Source organism: Gadus macrocephalus, chromosome 7, assembly GCF_031168955.1.
Source record: "Gadus macrocephalus chromosome 7, ASM3116895v1".
In the NCBI taxonomy this organism is placed as follows: domain Eukaryota; kingdom Metazoa; phylum Chordata; class Actinopteri; order Gadiformes; family Gadidae; genus Gadus; species Gadus macrocephalus.
This window is the reverse complement of record NC_082388.1, coordinates 23,418,404-23,438,245: the sequence shown is the minus strand read 5'-3', so window position 1 is coordinate 23,438,245 and position 19,842 is coordinate 23,418,404. Positions and strand designations below refer to the sequence as shown.

Sequence of the window (19,842 nt, the reverse complement as noted above, 5' to 3'; positions counted from 1 at the left end):
TGCGGCGGGTGTTCACCAGCGCATTGACAGATCGCTAACTCATGGGAACGTGTTGAGTAGCAAATGAAAAGGCTTCTGTTTGCTCTGTCTGCCAGTTTTCTTTTCACAATGCCCGCGAAGCGTCTCTCACACCCTTCCTTTGCAACGTCCACAACACAAACATGTCACTCAAGGGCCAACGCAGAATTGTACCTGCTGACAGCTCGGGCCCGCCCAGGGAAGGCCCTCTGGACGGCTCCAGACGGACCCGACCAAAGGGCTCTCGGGGTGGGGGGGGTGGTGGACAACCCTTCCAGCTCTCCTCTTGGAAGCAGACGCCGATACTAGAGGACCCTGATCAGCACATTCACTCTTGGCATGTCTTGGCTGTTTTACCGGATGCAACGTTGGAAGGGATTGCGTTTGGTGGGAGCTGATTGTGCGCTTGCAGGGTAGCTGGTGATTGGACCGAGACGCTGTCGTTTCCTGGGGGGGGGGGGTTCCGGTTCAACTACGGGGTGTTTATCGACCTGCAAGACGGGGTGGGGAGCGGGAGGAGGGGGTTGAATAGCAGCTGAAACACATTTGTTTACCATTAGACTACTGTTTGGTGTTGTGAATCAAGTGGGGTCATATTGTATAGATATATTTATATTTATATACAGTATACTGCAAAATTTATACCGTCTATAATATGTCATGGCTGCCATCTAGTGATGTCATGGCTGCCATCTAGTGACGTCATGGCTGCCATCTAGTGACGTCATGGCTGCCATCTAGTGACGTCATGGCTGCCATCCGCGTTACACGAACCCTGGCAAGATCAATGCCCCCCGAGGCTTCCCTAACAACGCCGTCTACCTCTACGTGCTCTCCGCAGGCTCGCATGGCGCTGGACCGCGGGGCGCAGGCCGTCATCTTCGATGTCACCGACGACGCCCAAGCCATCGAGGAGATGACTGTGAAGGTGAGGGGGGATCTGCTTCCACTCGTTAGCTTGCGATGCTACCGCTAGTCAGTCCGTGATGGCACACCGCCCGTTCCGTCACCAATCAAAACACAGCTGTTTAAAACTGCCCATTCCATCTGATGTCGACTGCCACGTCTCTTACTTTATGGGGTCCTTGAGTGCAGAGAAAGGCGTCTTCAATTTACATTTATTATTATTATCATCATTATTATTATTATTATTATTACCACCGAGCCCTGGAAGGAGGGATCCTTCTCCCTGGGTTCCTTCTCAAGGTGTCTCTCTTGATGATTAAGGGGCTGGTCTTTCCCCTTGAGAGTTAGGGGGTCATATAGTGTGCCTGGGAGGGTCAAGGGGTTCACAAATTAAATGGATGGGACTTGAGATAAGGAAATAATGAAAGGAGGATTACAGTAGCGGAGGTGTAATATCCACGTCATTGTATATGTTCAATTTAATGACATTTTATAATGTATAGCCCTTAATCAGAGTTACAGTCTCAAAGGGCTTAACAGGGCATATATGTATGACCCCCCCCCTGACCCTAGCCACCCGGATGGGCGAGAACAAATCCCTTCATTCCTTAAGGAACGCAGAGTGGGCGACCCCTCCTTTCAGGGATGATCAGGAGTTTAACGGGCGCCATAATTGACCTAGAGGCAAAATAGAGAATATCACAATAAGGCCGAATCCCATTTCTACCCCTTCCCTTCGGTTTGTACCCAAAGTGTGTGCACGGATGTTATTTCAAAGCCTCTGTCTCTGGCGTTCATTGGACTTGATGTGATCCCCTCCCCGCGGTAGCTGTCGGAGAAGGCCTTCCTGCCCCGTCCCGTGGTGATCGTGAAGGCGGGGAACGCGGAGCAGCTCATGATGCTGGTGAACAGGAACGAGGAGGCTTGGGTCCGCATCCAGATCGTGTTGGAGCCCACCAAATGGGTAGGCAGCCCCGCTCACCTCTGGACCTGCTACGACTACTGCACGCTGCTGTGTGTTGTGCTAGCTGTAGTCACTACTGGACCTGCTACGACTACCGCACGCTGCTGTGAGTTGTGCTAGCTGTAGTCACTACTGGACCTGCTACGACTACCGCACGCTGCTGTGTGTTGTGCTAGCTGTAGTCACTACTGGACCTGCTACGACTACCGCACGCTGCTGTGTGTTGTGCTAGCTGTAGTCACTTCTGGACCTGCTACGACTACCGCACGCTGCTGTGTGTTGTGCTAGCTGTAGTCACTACTGGACCTGCTACGACTCCCGCACGCTGCTGTGTGTTGTGCTAGCTGTAGTCACTACTGGACCTGCTACGACTACCGCACGCTGCTGTGTGTTGTGCTAGCTGTAGTCACTACTGGACCTGCTACGACTACCGCACGCTGCTGTGTGTTGTGCTAGCTGTAGTCACTACTGGACCTGCTACGACTCCCGCACGCTGCTGTGTGTTGTGCTAGCTGTAGTCACTACTGGACCTGCTACGACTACCGCACGCTGCTGTGTGTTGTGCTAGCTGTAGTCACTACTGGACCTGCTACGACTCCCGCACGCTGCTGTGTGTTGTGCTAGCTGTAGTCACTACTGGACCTGCTACGACTACCGCACGCTGCTGTGTGTTGTGCTAGCTGTAGTCACTTCTGGACCTGCTACGACTACCGCATGGGGCGTTGGAGGAACACCCTTAAATAGGGTGACCAGATTTGAGTTTGTAAAAAAGAGGACACTTCGTCGCGGGGGGGGGGTAGTGGATAGCATGCCGCACCATGACCATGTGAATGCATACAAATGTCACAAATGAAATGACAATATGAACATCTATTTATTGAACTTTAACAAAATTGCAAAGTGCAAATGTAAAACAAATCTTTTTTGTGGCATTTAAATGTGTCAATAATGATAACAAATAAAACATTCTAAATAATAAAATCTTTATATGGCCACATTAAAATAAGAAAATTAGAAACTTTTCAGTCCTCCTCATATATTAAAGCAATAATGATAACAAATACAATATTCTAAATAATAAATTATTTTTATTTTTTTCTTTAGTTCGTCCGTGAACTTACATTTACGTTTAGGCATGGCTGCAGATGTAATGTGCTGTTGTAAACAGAGTGGAAGCGGCAAGGTGCTCAATGTTGCCAGATTGGAAATGGCAAAGTAACGTACCAAAGGCCCAAAATGGTCGTATTTGGAGGATAATTATCGTGGCTCTGGCAACCCTGAGATCGGTCGCCCAATGACAGACTCTCTCTACAGTCAGCTCGCGCAAGAAGGTGGAACGTAAGGGAGATACCATTTCCAGAACTTGGAAGGCCGTAATAACCATAGACATATACAATGGTAATAACTAGTAGGTTATGTGAAAGACCCAGAAACACAAATATGCGACGAGGCAAAAAAATAAATAATAATAATAACAATAATATTATTTATTTATTTTTGGGGCGAGGCAAAATACCGGACGTTTTTGGAATCCCTGCCGGACGCATTTTTTAGGTCTCGAAAAGAGGACATGACCGGGAAAAAGAGGACGTCTGGTCACCCTACCTTAAAGGCACCCAGTGCAACTTTATGTAAACATTCAATGAAAAATAAACATTCAATTTCTAGTCTTTTTTACACGTAGTAAGTTTCAATAACTCCATACCATTACATATCGACATTCAAGGAGCAAAGATGAGACGTCGTTGTGTGGTGAGAACTGATAGAAAATCGTAAACAACAACAATCGCCGGTGGGGAGAAGCCATTTTTCCATTGACTGGAAGCCTGCTTTATTTATTGTAGGTTACAAAAAATAAAGAAAATGGCGGCATTGTTGTTGTTATCGATTTTGTATCAGTTCTCACCACACAACGACGTCTCATCTTTGCTGCTTAAATGTCGGTATGTAATGGTATGGAGTTATTGAAACTTACTACGTGTAAAAAAGACTAGAAATTGAATGTTTATTTTTAAGCCTCGAAAGTTGCACTGGGTGCCTTTAAGGGGCTGTGTTTTTAAATGAGCTACAGTCCCATTTATAGAAGATCTACCTCTTGAGCTGTCTTCAGTTAGAATCACGGCAAGCACATTGATGGGTGGACTGAAGTTGTATGTTTTATTTCTTTTGAAATAACATACCCAATCTTGCACTTAATTATTTGTGTTTTATTTATCCCATTTGTTATCTTAAATGAGTCAATGTTCATGAATTGTTATTATTATTAATTTATAAAGAATATATGTGTAAATATAAAACTGCAAAACATTCAATCCTTCAACATGAACCTTGTGTTCATACTGTCCCGGTTTGATTGAATTCAATGAATCTAACTATTAGATTAAACTTTCCATAACCCCAACCCTTTCCCGCGGGGCTCTCCAGGAATAGCTTGACTCGCTCCTCATCCTCTACCTCATGCCCTTCGTCTCCTCAACAGCCCTACTACGACGTGTGCATCCTGCTCACCATCGTGCTGGTGATCCTCACAATCGTCATGATCTTCGCCTTCCGCTACAAGTGCAAGTCCAGCAGGACCTGGGTAAGTGGACGACGCCCGCCGCCGCCGCCGCCGCCGCCATCACGGCAGGCCCCGCCTAGACAGGAAGATTACTGGTTTCACATCTCCGACGCACTAAATCGGGACCTCTCAAAACAAGAATATTAATACTACCTCCCTGAACAAATACACTGCAGTTCCAGACATTACAGAGCTGAGAGAGCGTAACAAGGCATCCTCCTTTGGGGGAGTGCCACTTACACAGAACACCACATCCAAAGTACGTGTTTAGTCCGAGGAACAGTTCAAAGTGACATGTTCCCTTTAGACAAACTCAAAACGTTTCGGTTGTCCCTCGACTGCTGCAATACCATGCACTCCCCAACAGGGGGCGATGTTTGAGCAAACCATCCGTTTTCCCAGCGTTTAAAACAAGGGCATGTTTCTGATCGTAGGACTCGCTCCACCAGGACACGATGCGAGTCATCAGCCGCCTGGAGACCAAGACCTATAGCACCCAGGGGTGCTCGGGGTCCCAGCGCCACCACCGGGCCTGGGGGTCGGCCAGCAGCTCCAACTCCAGCCCTGTGTGCGCCATCTGCCTGGAGGACTTCCAGGACGGACAGGTACGAGGACAGAGCTAGGAGGGAACAGGGAGACGGCTGGATTCACACCCTTTCAACTGTGTCATGATTCATGTTCTAGAACATGAATCTAGATCCCCAGCAATGACACACGCAAACGCACACACTAGCTACATGTGTCCGACAATGATGGATGTTCTAGGGCTGGGGATCTTTCAGTGTCTCAACAGTCGATTTGGTTTCAAGTTAAGGGGTCACGATTCGTTTTTGAAATCAATTCTCGATCTAAGCGATTCTCGACTCAAATTAGATTCTCGATTCAGTAAATAGGGGTGCTCAAAAGTTATATCAACCGACTGCAATGATGTAAAAACACAAAGGCAAACCTAAGACATAATTAAAAAAATACATAGATATATATATATGAAAAAGTAAAATCAATTTTTTTGAAATTGTGAATTGATTCTGAATAGGCGATAAGAATCACGATTCTTAATTTTTTCTCTATCCTAATGGCTTTTGTGTCCGTTCCCGTAGGACCTGCGGATCATCTCGTGTGCCCACGAGTTCCACAAGGTCTGCGTGGACCCCTGGCTCCTGCAGCACCGCACCTGTCCCCTGTGCATGCACAACATCATGGGTAAGGCCCGGCGAGCGTCTGTCCTCCCCTACCGTGGCCTGTGCTTCCACTATTTAATTATTCAAGGTTTACAGACAGATTCAGAAAGATAGACAACCGTGAGACATCCGATGTTTGCATCGTAGTGTTTCTAGCCAAAGCTAAGTGACGAGATTTGTCCCTAGTGGGGAATTTGGTTAAAAATACTAATAATAAAAAGATGAACATTATTAAAGACAAATAGAGAGCACATTGTAAAAAAAAAACGGATTATGCAAGCATGATTGTTGCTGAATTTGCCACCATTTTGTGTTTCTTTTGAAGGGATCAAATGTAGGGGTCATTCCAGGTGGTCTGGCAGTGAGTCCCATCAGTGGTCCCTTTTACTGAAAAGGCAGTTTGAGCAAAAGATGTTTTGCAGAAAGGGATACTACCATTGTCCCTCTCTGACCATCGCTGTCCCTCCCCAGGGGCCCCCATGTGTCCCTCTCTGACCTCTCTCTCCCCTGTCCCTCCCCTCGGGGCCCCCCATGTGTCCCTCTCTGACCTCTCTCTCCCCTGTCCCTCCCCAGGGGCCCCCATGTGTCCCTCTCTGACCTCTCTCTCCCCTGTCCCTCCCCTCGGGGCCCCCATGTGTCCCTCTCTGACCTCTCTCTCCCCTGTCCCTCCCCTCGGGGCCCCCATGTGTCCCTCTCTGACCTCTCTCTCCCCTGTCCCTCCCCTCGGGGCCCCCATGTGTCCCTCTCTGACCTCTCTCTCCCCTGTCCCTCCCCTCGGGGCCCCCCATGTGTCCCTCTCTGACCTCTCTCTCCCCTGTCCCTCCCCAGGGGCCCCCATGTGTCCCTCTCTGACCTCTCTCTCCCCTGTCCCTCCCCAGGGGCCCCCATGTGTCCCTCTCTGACCTCTCTCTCCCCTGTCCCTCCCCTCGGGGCCCCCCATGTGTCCCTCTCTGACCTCTCTCTCCCCTGTCCCTCCCCAGGGGCCCCCATGTGTCCCTCTCTGACCTCTCTCTCCCCTGTCCCTCCCCAGGGGCCGATCGCCTGCCCCAGAGGGCCCGTCTCCAGCCGGCGCCGGAGCACAGCCAGGGCTTCCTGCACCCCCAGCAGTACAGCGCGGCCCACGGCCACCCCTTCCCCCGCCACGCCGTCCCCTTCTCCCTGCGCCCCGAGTACCCGGCGGGCCCCTCGGGGCCCTACCCCTCCATAGCGCACTACAGCGCCGCCGCGCCCCTGGACGCGCAGACGTACCGCTTCCTAGCCGGGAGGCCCCTGGGGGCCGGCTGCGGGTACCACCTGCCCGCCGAGGGCCCCGGGAGGCCCCTCAGGATGGGGGGCAACTGCCGGACGTCCACGCACCACTACGGCCCCCGCCGGCCCTGCCACAACTTCCGCTCGGCGTGCCCCGCCCAGCGGAGCGCGTCCGGCTCCCGGCTGCCCCACGGGGCCCCCCAGGGCCGGGGCGGGGGCCTGCTGGCCCCCCGCCCCGGCCGGCAGGCCACGGGCAGCTGCTCCGGGGGCGGCTACGGCACGGAGCGCAGCGGGTACCTGGCGGACGGGCCGGCCAGCGACTCCAGCTCGGGCCCCTGCCACGGCTCCTCCAGCGACTCGGTGCTCAACTGCACCGACGTGTCCCTGGAGGGCGTCTTCGGCAGCTGCTCCAGCTTCCGCAGCTCGCTGAGCAGCGACTACGACCCCTTCGTGTACTACGGGCCGGGCCCCGAGGCCCCGGCGCCGCGGCCCCGCTCCCTGGACTCGGTGGTGGTGCGCCCGGGCTACCCCGAGGACCCCCCACCCCAGACTGTGTTCAGCCACATCCACTACCACCGCCACCGCCACCACCACTACGAGGACGGCGGGCCCGGCCCGGGCCCCGGCAGGGGCTCCGACGAGGACCCGGGGCCCGGGCCGTCGGCCGAGGCCGGCGCCGCCAGCGCCGCCGCAGCCCCGGACCGGCACTCGCCCAAGGGCCCCCCCAGGCACAGCCCCTGCCAGTGTCCCAAGGCCAACCCCCGGCCCCCCGGGACGGAGGCGCTTGACCACGACCCCCCCGCCGTGGCCCCGGGCCCCCCGCAGCCCCAACAGCCCCCGCCCCCCTGCTGCCACCAGAGCCGCTCCCCCCCCCACCGGCGGGGCGGGTGCCGGCACGAGGGCCCGTCGGCGGGCTTCGCCCCGGGCCTGGACCTGCAGGACGACTGCAGCATCCACATCCACTACGGCCAGGGGGCGGGCTACTGCTGCCCCCCGCCCGACCGGCCCGCCGCCCTGCTGCCCGTGCCCCTCATCCTGGACTCTGGGGGGGGCCTGGAGGACTGGCCCCCCTGCTGCGGCGGGGCCCACGTGGTGTGGCAGAAGCGGGTGCAGCAGGCCCACTCGGAGCCCCAGCTCCTGGGGCCGCGGGTCCCCGTGGACAGGGGCCCCGCGTGCCGCTGCCACCACGGGGCCACGGGCGTTTGTTTATACTGCCACGCGTACCACCACAATCAGGGTGAGTGTCCCCGTCGACGGCCGCGTCTCTCCGGGTCGGCCTCAGGGGGGGGGTTCTGGGTAAAGGCCGAGTTATGGCTGGACGTTGACGCAGCGCCATGGCCACGCAGTTTTTCTTTCGACGCGGACCTGAACCTGTTTTGGTTCTGCGTCGGGTTTACGTTAGCGGGCCGATCACAGCCCTTGCTGCCGCGTCGCCTCGACTTTATGGTAGGCGCACGTCAGGAGGGTCTGCAAGGGCATAATGGGTCCGTAACACCTTTGCGATTAGTCGTACCAAAACTAAGCCTTTAGCCTGCATGTGTGTTAGCCCGGCGTGCGTTAGCCGGTTGTGTGTTAGCCGGTTGTGTGTTAGCCGGTTGTGTGTTAGCCCGCTGTGTGTTAGCCCGCTGTGTGTTAGCCCGCTGTGTGTTAGCCCGCTGTGTGTTAGCTCGCTGTGTGTTAGCCCGCTGTGTGTTAGCCCGCTGTGTGTTAGCCCGCTGTGCGTTAGCTCGCTGTGTTTTAGCCCGCTGTGTGTTAGCTCGCTGTGTTTTAGCCCATTTCAGGTGGAATAGCAAAATGCTAAGTCAGTTGACTGAGTCTTTGCTAAGACAGTGGACGTCAACTCCTGCCGTATATTTTGTGTTGACGGGATTTATCATCAGAGTGTAAAAAACCTCTTACTTTGTTGTATTTGTATATAAATGCACTTTATTGACAAGAAAATGTAGTCAATTCCCCATTTGCCGGTGTCTTTAACTCTGCTCGTGGTGTGTTTGCAGGATCAGAGGAGGAGTCTGGTGTGTGAGGACTTGTCGTATACCCCCTCCCCCCAGTTTCACGCTGCTACACAGGAGCCAGAAAGGACAAGCCTATGATTGGCACATCTCTCTCTCTCTCTCTCTCTCTCTCTCATGTCTTCCAATTGAATTCCACACCATGGCCTTGTTCCCGCCCCCTGCCACACCTTGATGCACTCAAGGCACAAGACGATGAATAAGCCTCAAGGATGGACTGGTACAGTCGGCTCAACGCCAACATTCACACAACACCTGCTGTGGGCTTCTCTGTATGCTGTCCAAAAAACTCTCGGATTGTACGAAATGCTGTCGTTGTCATACTCATCGATCCCTTTGTGACCAGATTCTGATTCACCATTTCAATGTTTGTCCACCAGGAGGGGTCGTTATTTGGGGAGGTGGGAGGGGGGGGGGGACTAGGGGGTGGGTTCATCAAATGGTTTGACATTGAATCATACTGAACCGTATTTCATATTGAGATGTGTAGCAGGCTCATTCTCTCGAGGGCGAAGACTAAAAGACTGATCGCTGCTTCGGGTCTGAGCCTTCCAGTGAAGTGAGATTCCATCCCTAAAGGACGCAAAAAAACCCGATCTTTATCAAAGAGGTACTTTTTCTCTCTGCATGCTTGATTCTATTTATTTTTGTATTGTGTTTGTCTCCACCCTTTTGCTGGGAAACCTTCTCAGCTGAGAGAACAGTGTTGTCTCTCCGGCCTACCTCAGATCAGGATCTTGAACACGCCCCCTCCCCACAGGGGTCCACAAAAGGTACTGCTGTAGCGAATAGTCATTTCAATACCCCCATCACCCCCGCCCCCCCCCCCCCCCCCCAGGTCCAGATAGAGACGTCCAGCTTTCTCCAGCCCCTTTAAACACAGATCATTCACAGTGGTAGCAGGGAGCGGCATTGGGCCTTGTATTCATAATATTTCAGTAATGGCAGCTGTTTTTTGTCCCACATTTGTTAATGTATGGGGTCATTGTTTTTTTTTTTCCTCTTTTTTTAAGTACCGGTTTTGACTGAATTCCGTCAGCATAATCACAAGCTATTTTTCTCTCACTCACGCTGCTTTTTTTTTTGTTTTACTCATTTTTTTTATTTGTGTGTCGAATGGTTACTTCTCATGTCGGACCTCGGTGCTGGTTTCGGGGAGGCGGAGCGAAAGACGTCAGGACGGTTGTACCATTTTCAGACCATTTTCTCCCCGTCCTTCCATTTTTATACTTAATACGTCTGGAAACGACACCCCGCTGAGTCCTCAGAGAAGGACGCCTCCAAGCCTAGATCTTCATGTTTGGAGACAATGCAGACACATCTTCATCATGATCTCAGTGGATTAAAGCCATGCTCTTTGTACAACAAGCATCCAAGTGTTTTAGCACCTTGCTGGTGCTATGCCAGCGCTTCCCCACTATTTATTATTCATGTCCTGAAACTGAGAAACATCTCAGGAAATCTAAAAACACTGGAATAGAAGACAGATGTAGCTAATTTGGCTTAAGTACCTATCAACCATTGAAACCATATAGATGTTAAAAACATAGAAAGGTTCACATTTAGGATTTATGTGGTCATACGTATTGCCAGATAACTGTAGAAAGTAAAGTACTGGTAAACCCAAGATTCAATCTAATTCACATTTGTCAATTGGTGAGGGAGTTGTTCTTAATGCGTTGTTCCCAACTTTTGAATTGTCCACAGCTTTTGGACAAAATATGTAGCTATTTTTCAGAGTCTCCAAAGATTGCATCCACGTTTATGTCAACCAATACATTTCTTATGTGTGCCTGTATGACTTTAAAGCAAAGTCTTCTCTCTAACTATGCAAGACTTCACCATGCTTACAACATTAAAATGAAACACTTAATAAGATCATAGCATTTTTATACTCTTTGTGGCCGAAATATATCTTAAAAAAGCACAGTGGGAATATAAACGAAGACGAGGTCGTTTCCATACAGCATTCGGTTTAGGAAGCAGAGATATGTTCTGGTATTAGAGCCGTTAGCACTTAGCAAAGAAATATAGCCTACAGGAGAGTGGCTGGCAGAGGCTACATCGCTACGTTCCCGGGTACGTTTGATAACCGGTTTCTATGTTATCCCCGTACCATGTGCCTTATGAACGTAGTTCTCCCTCCCCTGGTCGGGGGCAGCACAGGGCTAAGGATCCGAGTGCACCAACGTCTCCCCTTCACTATAAACTCTTATACACATCGTCTAACCAAAGAGGCAAGCTTTGAAAACATGAGTGAACTACACCTTAATAACTGCCATATAATCTCCCCAACCCCTCTTTTATTTTTTGCCTCGACTATCAACCGCAACGACGCGTGTTTAAAGCTGGCAAGAATTTCCACGTCCAGGTTCAATCAGCCAAAAGTTGAGGGGCAATTGTACACGCGTTTTGTTTCTATATATTTCGTACTCCTTGTGCTTATACCTCATTTTGAATGTCACAAAGCGGTCCGTTGCTAAGAAAAACCTGCTCGTCTGTTATATTTATTGTGGCCTGAATGCTCCTACTAGATTACGATCAGAAGAAAGATCTGAAACACAAGCAGCACTTTGGCTTAGGAATACATGACCTGTGAGGCAAGATCACCGACACGACAGAAGAGAGAACGGAAAACCACCAACCAGGGGTAATTGATCGTTGTCACGGTAAAGGTTGAGCAGTTTATCAATAAAAAATCAAATGGGGATCTGTGGATACTTTTATCCTTTTTAAAAGGGTCTTTCCTGTTGTATTCTTGTGCAAAAAATATTGAGCTGAATCTGCCTTTTTTTTTTATAGTGGGTTACAGTCGCTGTAGAGCTGTCACAGATCTGATGAGTATATTTTGTGTACAAAAGGAGAAAGACAAAAACAGAAATGAAATAGTGTTGTATTTTATATATGATAGAACATTTCAATATAGTGACATAGTGTCACTAATATATTTATTTACTAATATATATTTATCCATTTGTCCAGGTTTGAAAACAGTGGTTGTGTATTGAACGAGTCTTTATGAATCTAACCAGTGCCATCGCAGATGTATCAACCTGGCCGCATTCCAATTATATGCAAATAAATTATTTTGAAATAGAAACTGACGAATGAATTTTTTTCGCCCGCATTTTAATCTATCGTGGCGGCGTCTACCGCAACACCGTCGCATCGACGTCAGACTCCAGCCCTCTTTAAGTCTCCACCATCTTCCCTCCAGCCATGATTACAGACACATTTCACCAAACTGTATCAGGGGGACACACTCACGTACCCCCTCCATTGATCACTGACATCTTGCCGCACTTTTAGCTAATTGTAGTGGTGGTGGGAAAGCTAGAATCGATATAATGTAAAATGACATTCATTTTCGGTTTCTAATGACAAGGGGGAAAGTTTCCTTCCATTGTTGTGGGACGAGGGGGGGGGGGGGGGGGGGGGGTGGGATCAGTAGAAAGCCTCTGGCTGGCCTTCTGCTATGAGGTTTCCCCGAGCATCCTGGTCCTTCTCAATGGCCTCGAACAGAGACTTGAAGTTTCCTGCCCCGAAGCCCTGAGAGAGAGAGAGAGAGAGAGAGAGAGAGAGAGAGAGAGAGAGAGAGAGAGAGAGAGAGAGAGAGAGAGAGAGAGAGAGAGAGAGAGAGAGAGAGAGAGACATAGACAGAGAGAGAGAGAGAGAGAGAGAGAGAGAGACAGAGACAGAGACAGAGAGAGCGACAGAGAGAGAGAGAGAGACACATAGACAGAGAGAGACAGAGAGAAAGAGAGAGAGAGAGAGACAGAGCGAAAGAGAGAGAGAGAGACAGAGAGAGAGAAAACATTAAAATATGTACGACAAATAATATGCATGAAGTAGCGTAACACATGCTATGACTCCAAACCCTCCACCAAGCCCGAGTCGTTTCTGTATATGTCTGTTCTCTCCGGGGGTGGCCGGGTTCAAACAGGCCCTACTCCAGTCCGACAGCACTTAGGGTTAGACGTGCCACAGTGATGTAAACATTGGCCCGGCTCCTCCGTCTGGGTCACGCTCCGGACGCTTTGAAGTGGACGTGTGTGTGTGTGTGTGTGTGTGTGTGTGTGTGTGTGTGTGTGTGTGTGTGTGTGTGTGTGTGTGTGTGTGTGTGTGTGTGTGTGTGTGTGTGTGTGTGTGTGTGTGTGTGTGTGTGTGTGTGTGCTTCGTCCCGGACCATACAGCACAGCCCCTTCACGAAGCCTCAGTGAACACGAACGAGGGGGGCAGGAAGTGCCTGTCCTGACAGGTTGAGTGAAGGGAGGGGGCTGGAGGGGGCTGGGTGTTTAGAACAGGGTTAGGGGGGGGGGTGCAACTCGATCCAAACATTGTGTTACTATAAAGCAGAGGGGGGGGGGGGTTCTCTAATCTGCGCCTGTGATGGATTTACAAGCGGGCTTCTGTGGTGCTCGAGTTGGGTGGGAATTGCAAACAGGTGTTAGGTCCGCACGGCTGCGGCAGTTTAACAGGAACGCGGGCTCGCCTTCTTTTATAGGTCGTGCTTAGAACAAAGCACTGAGGCGTAGGTGTGTTTCCCCCTCTGGTGTGCGGGACGTCCAGTGACTGTTTGCAAAGCGGGGTGGGGGTGGGGGTGGGGGTACTTATGGAGCGCTGCCAGGCTCGAGAAGGACCCGACGTACAAAGTGGTTGTGCCGCTGGATGACCTCCAGGAACAGCGTGGGCCGGTCCTGGACGGGTTTGGTGAAGATCTGGAGGAGGTAGCCCTTGTCGTCGAAATCCACCAGGATCTTCAGCTCCTGGGTTCATGCATCGATACAAAGCAGAGAGAGAGGAGGGGGGGGGGGGTAGGGAGTGGGCATGATCTGATGAGTATATTTGTGTACAAAAGGAGAAAGTCAAAACCAGAAATGAAATAGTGCTGTACTTTTATATAATAGAACATTTCAATATAGTGACATAGTGTCACTAATATATTTAGATGTGAATCCATATGATCTTGTATCTTGTATCTTGTATCTTTGTCCAGGTTTGAAAACAGTGGTTGTGTATTGAACGAGGGACCGGGCCTTTTGGGGTTGGACAGACGCTGTGGTACCTGTAACCGGTCCAGGTCTTCCTTCACCCGGATCTTGGCGTTCTTCAGGTTCTTCCGCAGCCCCACGTAGTAGGCATCGGGGGCACAGAGGAACTCCATCCCGCGGGCTCGGAGGTTTACTATCTGTGGAGCAGGAACAAGAAAGGAAGGAAGGAAGGAAGGAAGGAAGGAAGGAAGGAAGGAAGGAAGGAAGGAAGGAAGGAAGGAAGGAAGGAAGGAAGGAAGGAAGGAAGGAAGGAAGGAAGGAAGGAAGGAAGGAAGGAAGGAAGGAAGGAAGGAAGGAAGGAAGGAAGGAAGGAAGGAAGGAAGGAAGGAAGGAAGGAAGGAAGGAAGGAAGGAAGGAAGGAAGGAAGGAAGGAAGAAGGAAGGAAGGAAGGAAGGAAGGAAGGAAGGAAGGAAGGAAGGAAGGAAGGAAGGAAGGAAGGAAGGAAGGAAGGAAGGAAGGAAGGAAGGAAGGAAGGAAGGAAGGAAGGAAGGAAGGAAGGAAGGAAGGAAGGAAGGAAGGAAGGAAGGAAGGAAGGAAGGAAGGAAGGAAGGAAGGAAGGAAGGAAGGAAGGAAGGAAGGAAGGAAGGAAGGAAGGAAGGAAGGAAGGAAGGAAGGAAGGAAGGAAGGAAGGAAGGAAGGAAGGAAGGAAGGAAGGAAGGAAGGAAGGAAGGAAGGAAGGAAGGAAGGAAGGAAGGAAGGAAGGAAGGAAGGAAGGAAGAAGGAAGGAAGGAAGGAAGGAAGGAAGGAAGGAAGGAAGGAAGGAAGGAAGGAAGGAAGGAAGGAAGGAAGGAAGGAAGGAAGGAAGGAAGGAAGGAAGGAAGGAAGGAAGGAAGGAAGGAAGGAAGGAAGGAAGGAAGGAAGGAAGGAAGGAAGGAAGGAAGGAAGGAAGGAAGGAAGGAAGGAAGGAAGGAAGGAAGGAAGGAAGGAAGGAAGGAAGGAAGGAAGGAAGGAAGGAAGGAAGGAAGGAAGGAAGGAAGGAAGGAAGGAAGGAAGGAAGGAAGGAAAGACACAACATCAACCGGGGATCAGGATCGGGATCGGGACCTGCCCTTGCTTGCCACCCGCAAAGAAACAAGCTCTGTGGAATTTGAGCTGCTTTTAAGTGCCTGCCTGCCGCCGATTCATTCTTGGATCGGCCCGCGGTACCCTATCGGCGTTTTGTGTGCTGAGAGCCAGACACGGCGGAGGACTCACGGACTGGATGATGTCGGAGCTGTTGAGGGCGATGTGCTGCACGCCCGGTCCCCCGTTGTAGTCCACGTATTCCTGGGGGAAGCAGGGAGAACATCGGCGAACAAGAAACGAGTCAATCCCTGGTAGAGGAGGCGGAGGTGGCGGTAAAGTGTTGGTGAATGTGGATGTGGTGGGGGAGGTGCTGGTGGTGGATGTGGTGGTGGAGTTGGAGGTGGTGGCGGTGGCGGTCAAGGTGGATGTGGAGGTGTTGGTGGACTTGGAGTTGGAGGTGAAGTGAGAGGTGGGTGTGGTGGTGGTGTCGGTGGTGGATTTGTAATTTGGAGGTGAAGTTAGAGGTGGACGCGGACGAAGTGAAGGTGGTGGACGCGGACGAGGTGAAGGTTGTGGACGTGGACGTGGTGAAGGCGGATGACCTTTATGGCACGCACACCACTAAGCTAGCCGGCGCCGTCAGGGTCAGCTGGCCCTGGGGGGGGGGGGGGGGGTACCTGGATCTGGGACTTCCTAATGCCGGGCGCGGGCTCGTTGATGGGCATCTTGATGGTCTCCTCGTAGTTGGTGACCACGATGGAGCGCAGTGAGCTGTAGTCTGTGTGGATCTGCTTGTCGTCGATCGACCAGAAGCGGTGGAACATCAAACACTTCTGATACCTGGGAGGGAAGGGAAAAAAAAAAAAAAAAGTGCGCGGAACAAATAAGATAAGAGTTGGAACTAAACTAGAGGCGATAGGCGATAAGCCGCCGACTTCAAAGGGCTGTGGATTTCTTTTTCCCTCCCCACTGCCACACGGTTGCTTTTGTTCTCTGCCTGATGTAATCATTTATTTCATCAGCGACAGGGATCCGTGGAGTGTAAACATCAATTATTTGACTGTAAATATTGGAACATAGGTGTGTGCAGCAGCAGTGCTGCTTTGTGCATTTTAGAAGTGTTGTTAATGTTTGACGCTGAGAGCTTTTCTCTCTCTCATGCTGGACCCCGGGGGCCTTCTTTATCTACGGCGGCTGCTGGATCTCAACCCGTAGCACTGAAGTGACCACTTCACTGTTGTTTGCTTGTCCTTTGGCCCAACCCCGGCCCCCCCCCTCCCCTATGAGTGAATGGTGCGTTGGAGAGCTGCATACGTGTGCTGGCTGCTTACCAGTCTGTAACTGGCCCCATCTCGTCGTTGGGCTGGTTTCCCACAATGTGATCAATAAAGCAGAGTCCTGCTGCGGGACTGGGAAAAGGGATTGCGGGATTTGGGGTCCATTAGTGAACAAAGACCATCATCATCATCATCATCATCATCATAGTCATCATTCAAGTTATTTGGAGGAGGGAAAAACTATTTATATGAGACACAGAGTGCAGGGGGGTGATGAGGGGTAATAAATTATAATGAATATATAATGTGAAATAAATAAAGTTAATAAGATGATAAACTTACAGTGTGGGTAGCAGGACATCGCTGAACAGTGGCTCTTTGAAGCCCGGTAAAAACAGGCCCTTGTATGGGCCCAGGTACTCGATGAGTGTATGCGTTGTGTCGCCATACTGTGTACGAAAGGTTCATGATTTTAAATTAAACAGCCAAGAAGAAAAAAAACTTTCACCGGAGCGTGATACAATGTAAGCTAGCCTTTGTTAGCTTGTAATGAATGTAGCGCTGTCGGTGTGTTGACTCACCGTCTGCACCACAGCATACTTGACTTTGCCATTGCTGTCCTCCTCCACCCAGGGCTCCTTGACGACTACTGCCCCCCTCTCCCTGGCTGTCTGCACAGAGGTTGGTTTTGGGATAGGTTCAGAAAGTGTTACGAGACCTTTTTCCCTCTCTTAGGGGAACCTGTTTATTACTGTGGGCCTCGAACGCCATCTGCTGGCTGAAAGGTGAACATGGGGCCATTTATTGCAGTCCGGTTTGAGCGTTCAAAGGAATGTGTGTTTACCTTGATCAGAAAGTCACAGTCTTCCACCTGGAAAGCAATGTCTTTGACTCCATCTCCATGTTTCATCAGATGCCTTCCCATTACTGAAAAAAATGAAACAATACCCCAAAACTTTATTATGTGTCCTTTTTTTTTTTACATTTGTAAATATTTACAAATGGGCTATTCAAGTATACTCCAGGCAAAACTCACCTTCGTTTCCTGGATTCAATGCAGATTCAAATGCAAATAGAATCTGTGGGGTGACATAGAGAGGGACACTGATCGTTATTTAGTTCAAATCAGCCATTCACATTCAATCATTCAAACATTATGCATGTGTTTGAGTGAGTGTGGATTGGTGAATGTCTGTGTATGTGGATCTGTGTGTGCGTTTGTGCATGTGATTGCTTCAGAGTGTGTACTGTGTACTTGTGTGCTAGCTTGCCCATGGGTGTGTGTTTGTGTACTTGGGTGCGTGCGAATGTGAAGGCCTGTGTGTGTTTTGGTGAGTGATTCAGGTGCGCGTTTGTGTCCATGTGCACGTTTGTTTGTTGTTGTGCGTTTCCATGCATGCATCTGCGTGTGCGTGTGCGTGTGCGTGTGTGTGTGTGTGTGTGTGTGTGTGTGTGTGTGTGTGTGTGTGTGTGTGTGTGTGTGTGTGTGTGTGTGTGTGTGTGTGTGTGAACGTACGTGTGTGTGTGTGGGGGGGGTGTGTGTGTGTGTGTGTGTGTGAACGTGTGTGTGGGGGGGGGTGTGTGTGTGTGTGTGTGTGTGTGTGTGTGTGTGTGTGTGTGTGTGTGTGTGTGTGTGTGTGTATGTTTGTGATATACACAATCCATACCTTATCTTGCTTGATCACATGGGACACCACCTCGCGGCTGCCTGTCTCCAGCCCTTTATACGCATAGTGCTCGAAGCCCATCTTATCACAGTAGAAGGACGCTGACTACACGATACAAATAATGTTATCATCAGGAAGAAATGCATTTTGACTCTTTTGACACTTGTGGCTTGAAAACGCCTACTTCTACGCTACTGACTGAACTTTCCAATGAGGAACGACTTGATATGAGATGACAAGAGTTCCATAGAAACTGATGTAATATATATATGAATTGCCTTTAGATCAATGAATTAATGATTAATCAATCCCTGATGTCCCCTCTAAGCAAAAACAGCTTTTCAATCCAAGTGGCAGTGCTGTTGCGAAAATCCCATGTGGGCCTACTATGCATGGCTTACCAATTGATTTGTTCTGGAAAAAATTGGACTTTCACTGTCCCTAGGAAGCTTAAGTCAACAGATCATCCAGCAAAATGATCTGAGCCTAGAGCAAACATTACTCTATCCGAAGGTTCTTTTTTCAAATGCCTTGAGCGTGTATAAGTAATGATCTGCATGTATAAACAACTCAAGTTGAAGTTCAATGAGGCACAAACACAACTGAATGTTTAAGCTTTATTAGCTTGAATGGCATCTGGTTTGTAGATCAATTCTATTGCAGAACTATAAAAAAACAACGTGATAAACCTTTACTAAAACAACTACTGGCACCATAGCGAAATTGTAATATCTGCATGTTAAAAAGGACAAAACTCTATGTTCTCTATTCATTACCTGTTTGGCATTTCCCACCCAGAAGGTAAGGTGATGAAAGCGGACAAATCTTCCTCTTGCATGCTTGAAAAGTAAAGTGTATAAGAAAGTACAAATGAGATGGTTCCCATTCCATACAATAGTATTTCTCCTAGATAATTAAAGTGTATTCCTCCTAAATAAATAAATAATAATTTAGATTTAATTGTTAACTTAATTTGCATGCATAACTCATAGTGACGTTATTTTCTTTAGTACATTTTGCTTACTTACTTTCTCGCCTTTATCTGTGTAGCTCGTCTGAGAAGAAAAGCAGTTAGGGCAATCCTCAATTAAAGTGTGACCATTCAGAAGAGAGTTGTTGTTGTTTTTTATGCATAACACATAAGCATGCAGGTATTTTAACAAAGTTATCCCATGTGCATGAAAAAAAATTATACAATTGATTAATCAATTAACACAATATTATGTCTTACACAACCCCTCAATGGATGCCCACAAAGGGGTTTAATGTGAAGATGTTAAGATGCTTACCATTCTTGTGATTCCACATGCAGTGCAATTAGAAAGACAGTATATCAAAATCAGTGTCCAACATGAAAGCCAACAGATATTTACTGGGTTGAGGGAGCATTTTGATTGGTTGTCCAGATTGACACCCACCTGCACGCCCCCTATTGTTCTCCTTCACTTTAAACATTGGATTCCAGCCCCTATGTGTTCATAAGGGCTGTTGGCCAATGGCTGGGTTTTGTTATTCTGTAATGCCTATGTCTGTCATTAACCACCATCGTATAACAACCTGAAGGGAGGTGATGGATGGAGACACGGATGATGTTACTAACTTTCAATAGACCCTTTAGTTTTAACACTCAGCGCACAATTCAAAGAAATCTTTTGGATTAATTTCTTTATGTTTTTGAGGCAATGGGTTGTTTAATCGTTGTTTAAGGAAAACAAGCGAGTAAACCCAAATCACGTCAAATTAGATGTTCCCTCTCCATCCCCTAGATGGAACCAGAGTATGTGCTTCCATGTAGGCCTACCAACTTATAGAGAAAAAAGTCTGAAACTGAAACTGAAACAAACAGGAGACAAATATCTTAACGAAAAGTGCTTTCGAACTGTATTGACACCGTAATGGCTTAAGGGACCATTAGATGTACTACAACAAAAAGGACCCCTGAAGGCTAAATGC

At 49.4% G+C, this 19,842-nt stretch overlaps 2 protein-coding genes across 2 annotated transcripts; one reads left to right on the top strand and one right to left on the bottom strand.

Moving 5' to 3' along the window:
• The first annotated feature begins 470 nt into the window (after positions 1-470).
• LOC132461003 (E3 ubiquitin-protein ligase RNF43) lies at positions 471-12,328 on the top strand. Its single transcript, XM_060056031.1, has 7 exons — positions 471-946; positions 1,754-1,888; positions 4,368-4,469; positions 4,883-5,053; positions 5,549-5,651; positions 6,660-8,114; positions 8,875-12,328. The coding sequence occupies exons 1-7, from the start codon at positions 767-769 to the stop codon at positions 8,898-8,900; spliced, it is 2,172 nt and encodes a 723-aa protein (XP_059912014.1). The 5' UTR covers positions 471-766; the 3' UTR covers positions 8,901-12,328.
• Positions 12,017-19,303, bottom strand: hpda (4-hydroxyphenylpyruvate dioxygenase a). The gene is made up of 14 exons (XM_060056066.1): positions 19,179-19,303; positions 18,918-18,944; positions 18,666-18,728; positions 17,890-17,994; positions 17,259-17,301; positions 17,067-17,149; positions 16,804-16,893; positions 16,565-16,671; positions 16,277-16,354; positions 15,623-15,785; positions 15,135-15,206; positions 13,955-14,077; positions 13,539-13,655; positions 12,017-12,438 (listed from the first exon to the last, which is right to left on the bottom strand). The coding sequence occupies exons 1-14, from the start codon at positions 19,179-19,181 to the stop codon at positions 12,334-12,336; spliced, it is 1,179 nt and encodes a 392-aa protein (XP_059912049.1). The 5' UTR covers positions 19,182-19,303; the 3' UTR covers positions 12,017-12,333.
• Between the last annotated feature and the right edge of the window lie 539 nt (positions 19,304-19,842).

Excerpts from the sequence above, each read along its gene's own strand:
- LOC132461003 (XM_060056031.1), top strand. The coding sequence starts at position 767 with ATGGCTGCCATCCGCGTTACACGAACCCTGGCAAGATCAATGCCCCCC. Across the intron at positions 4,470-4,882 it reads GCAAGTCCAGCAGGACCTGG|GACTCGCTCCACCAGGACAC; the intron begins GTAAGTGGACGA and ends TTCTGATCGTAG. Across the intron at positions 8,115-8,874 it reads CGCGTACCACCACAATCAGG|GATCAGAGGAGGAGTCTGGT; the intron begins GTGAGTGTCCCC and ends GTGTGTTTGCAG.
- hpda (XM_060056066.1), bottom strand. Across the intron at positions 17,150-17,258 it reads ATTGAATCCAGGAAACGAAG|TAATGGGAAGGCATCTGATG; the intron begins GTGAGTTTTGCC and ends CATTTTTTTCAG. Across the intron at positions 13,656-13,954 it reads AAGACCTGGACCGGTTACAG|GAGCTGAAGATCCTGGTGGA; the intron begins GTACCACAGCGT and ends GCATGAACCCAG.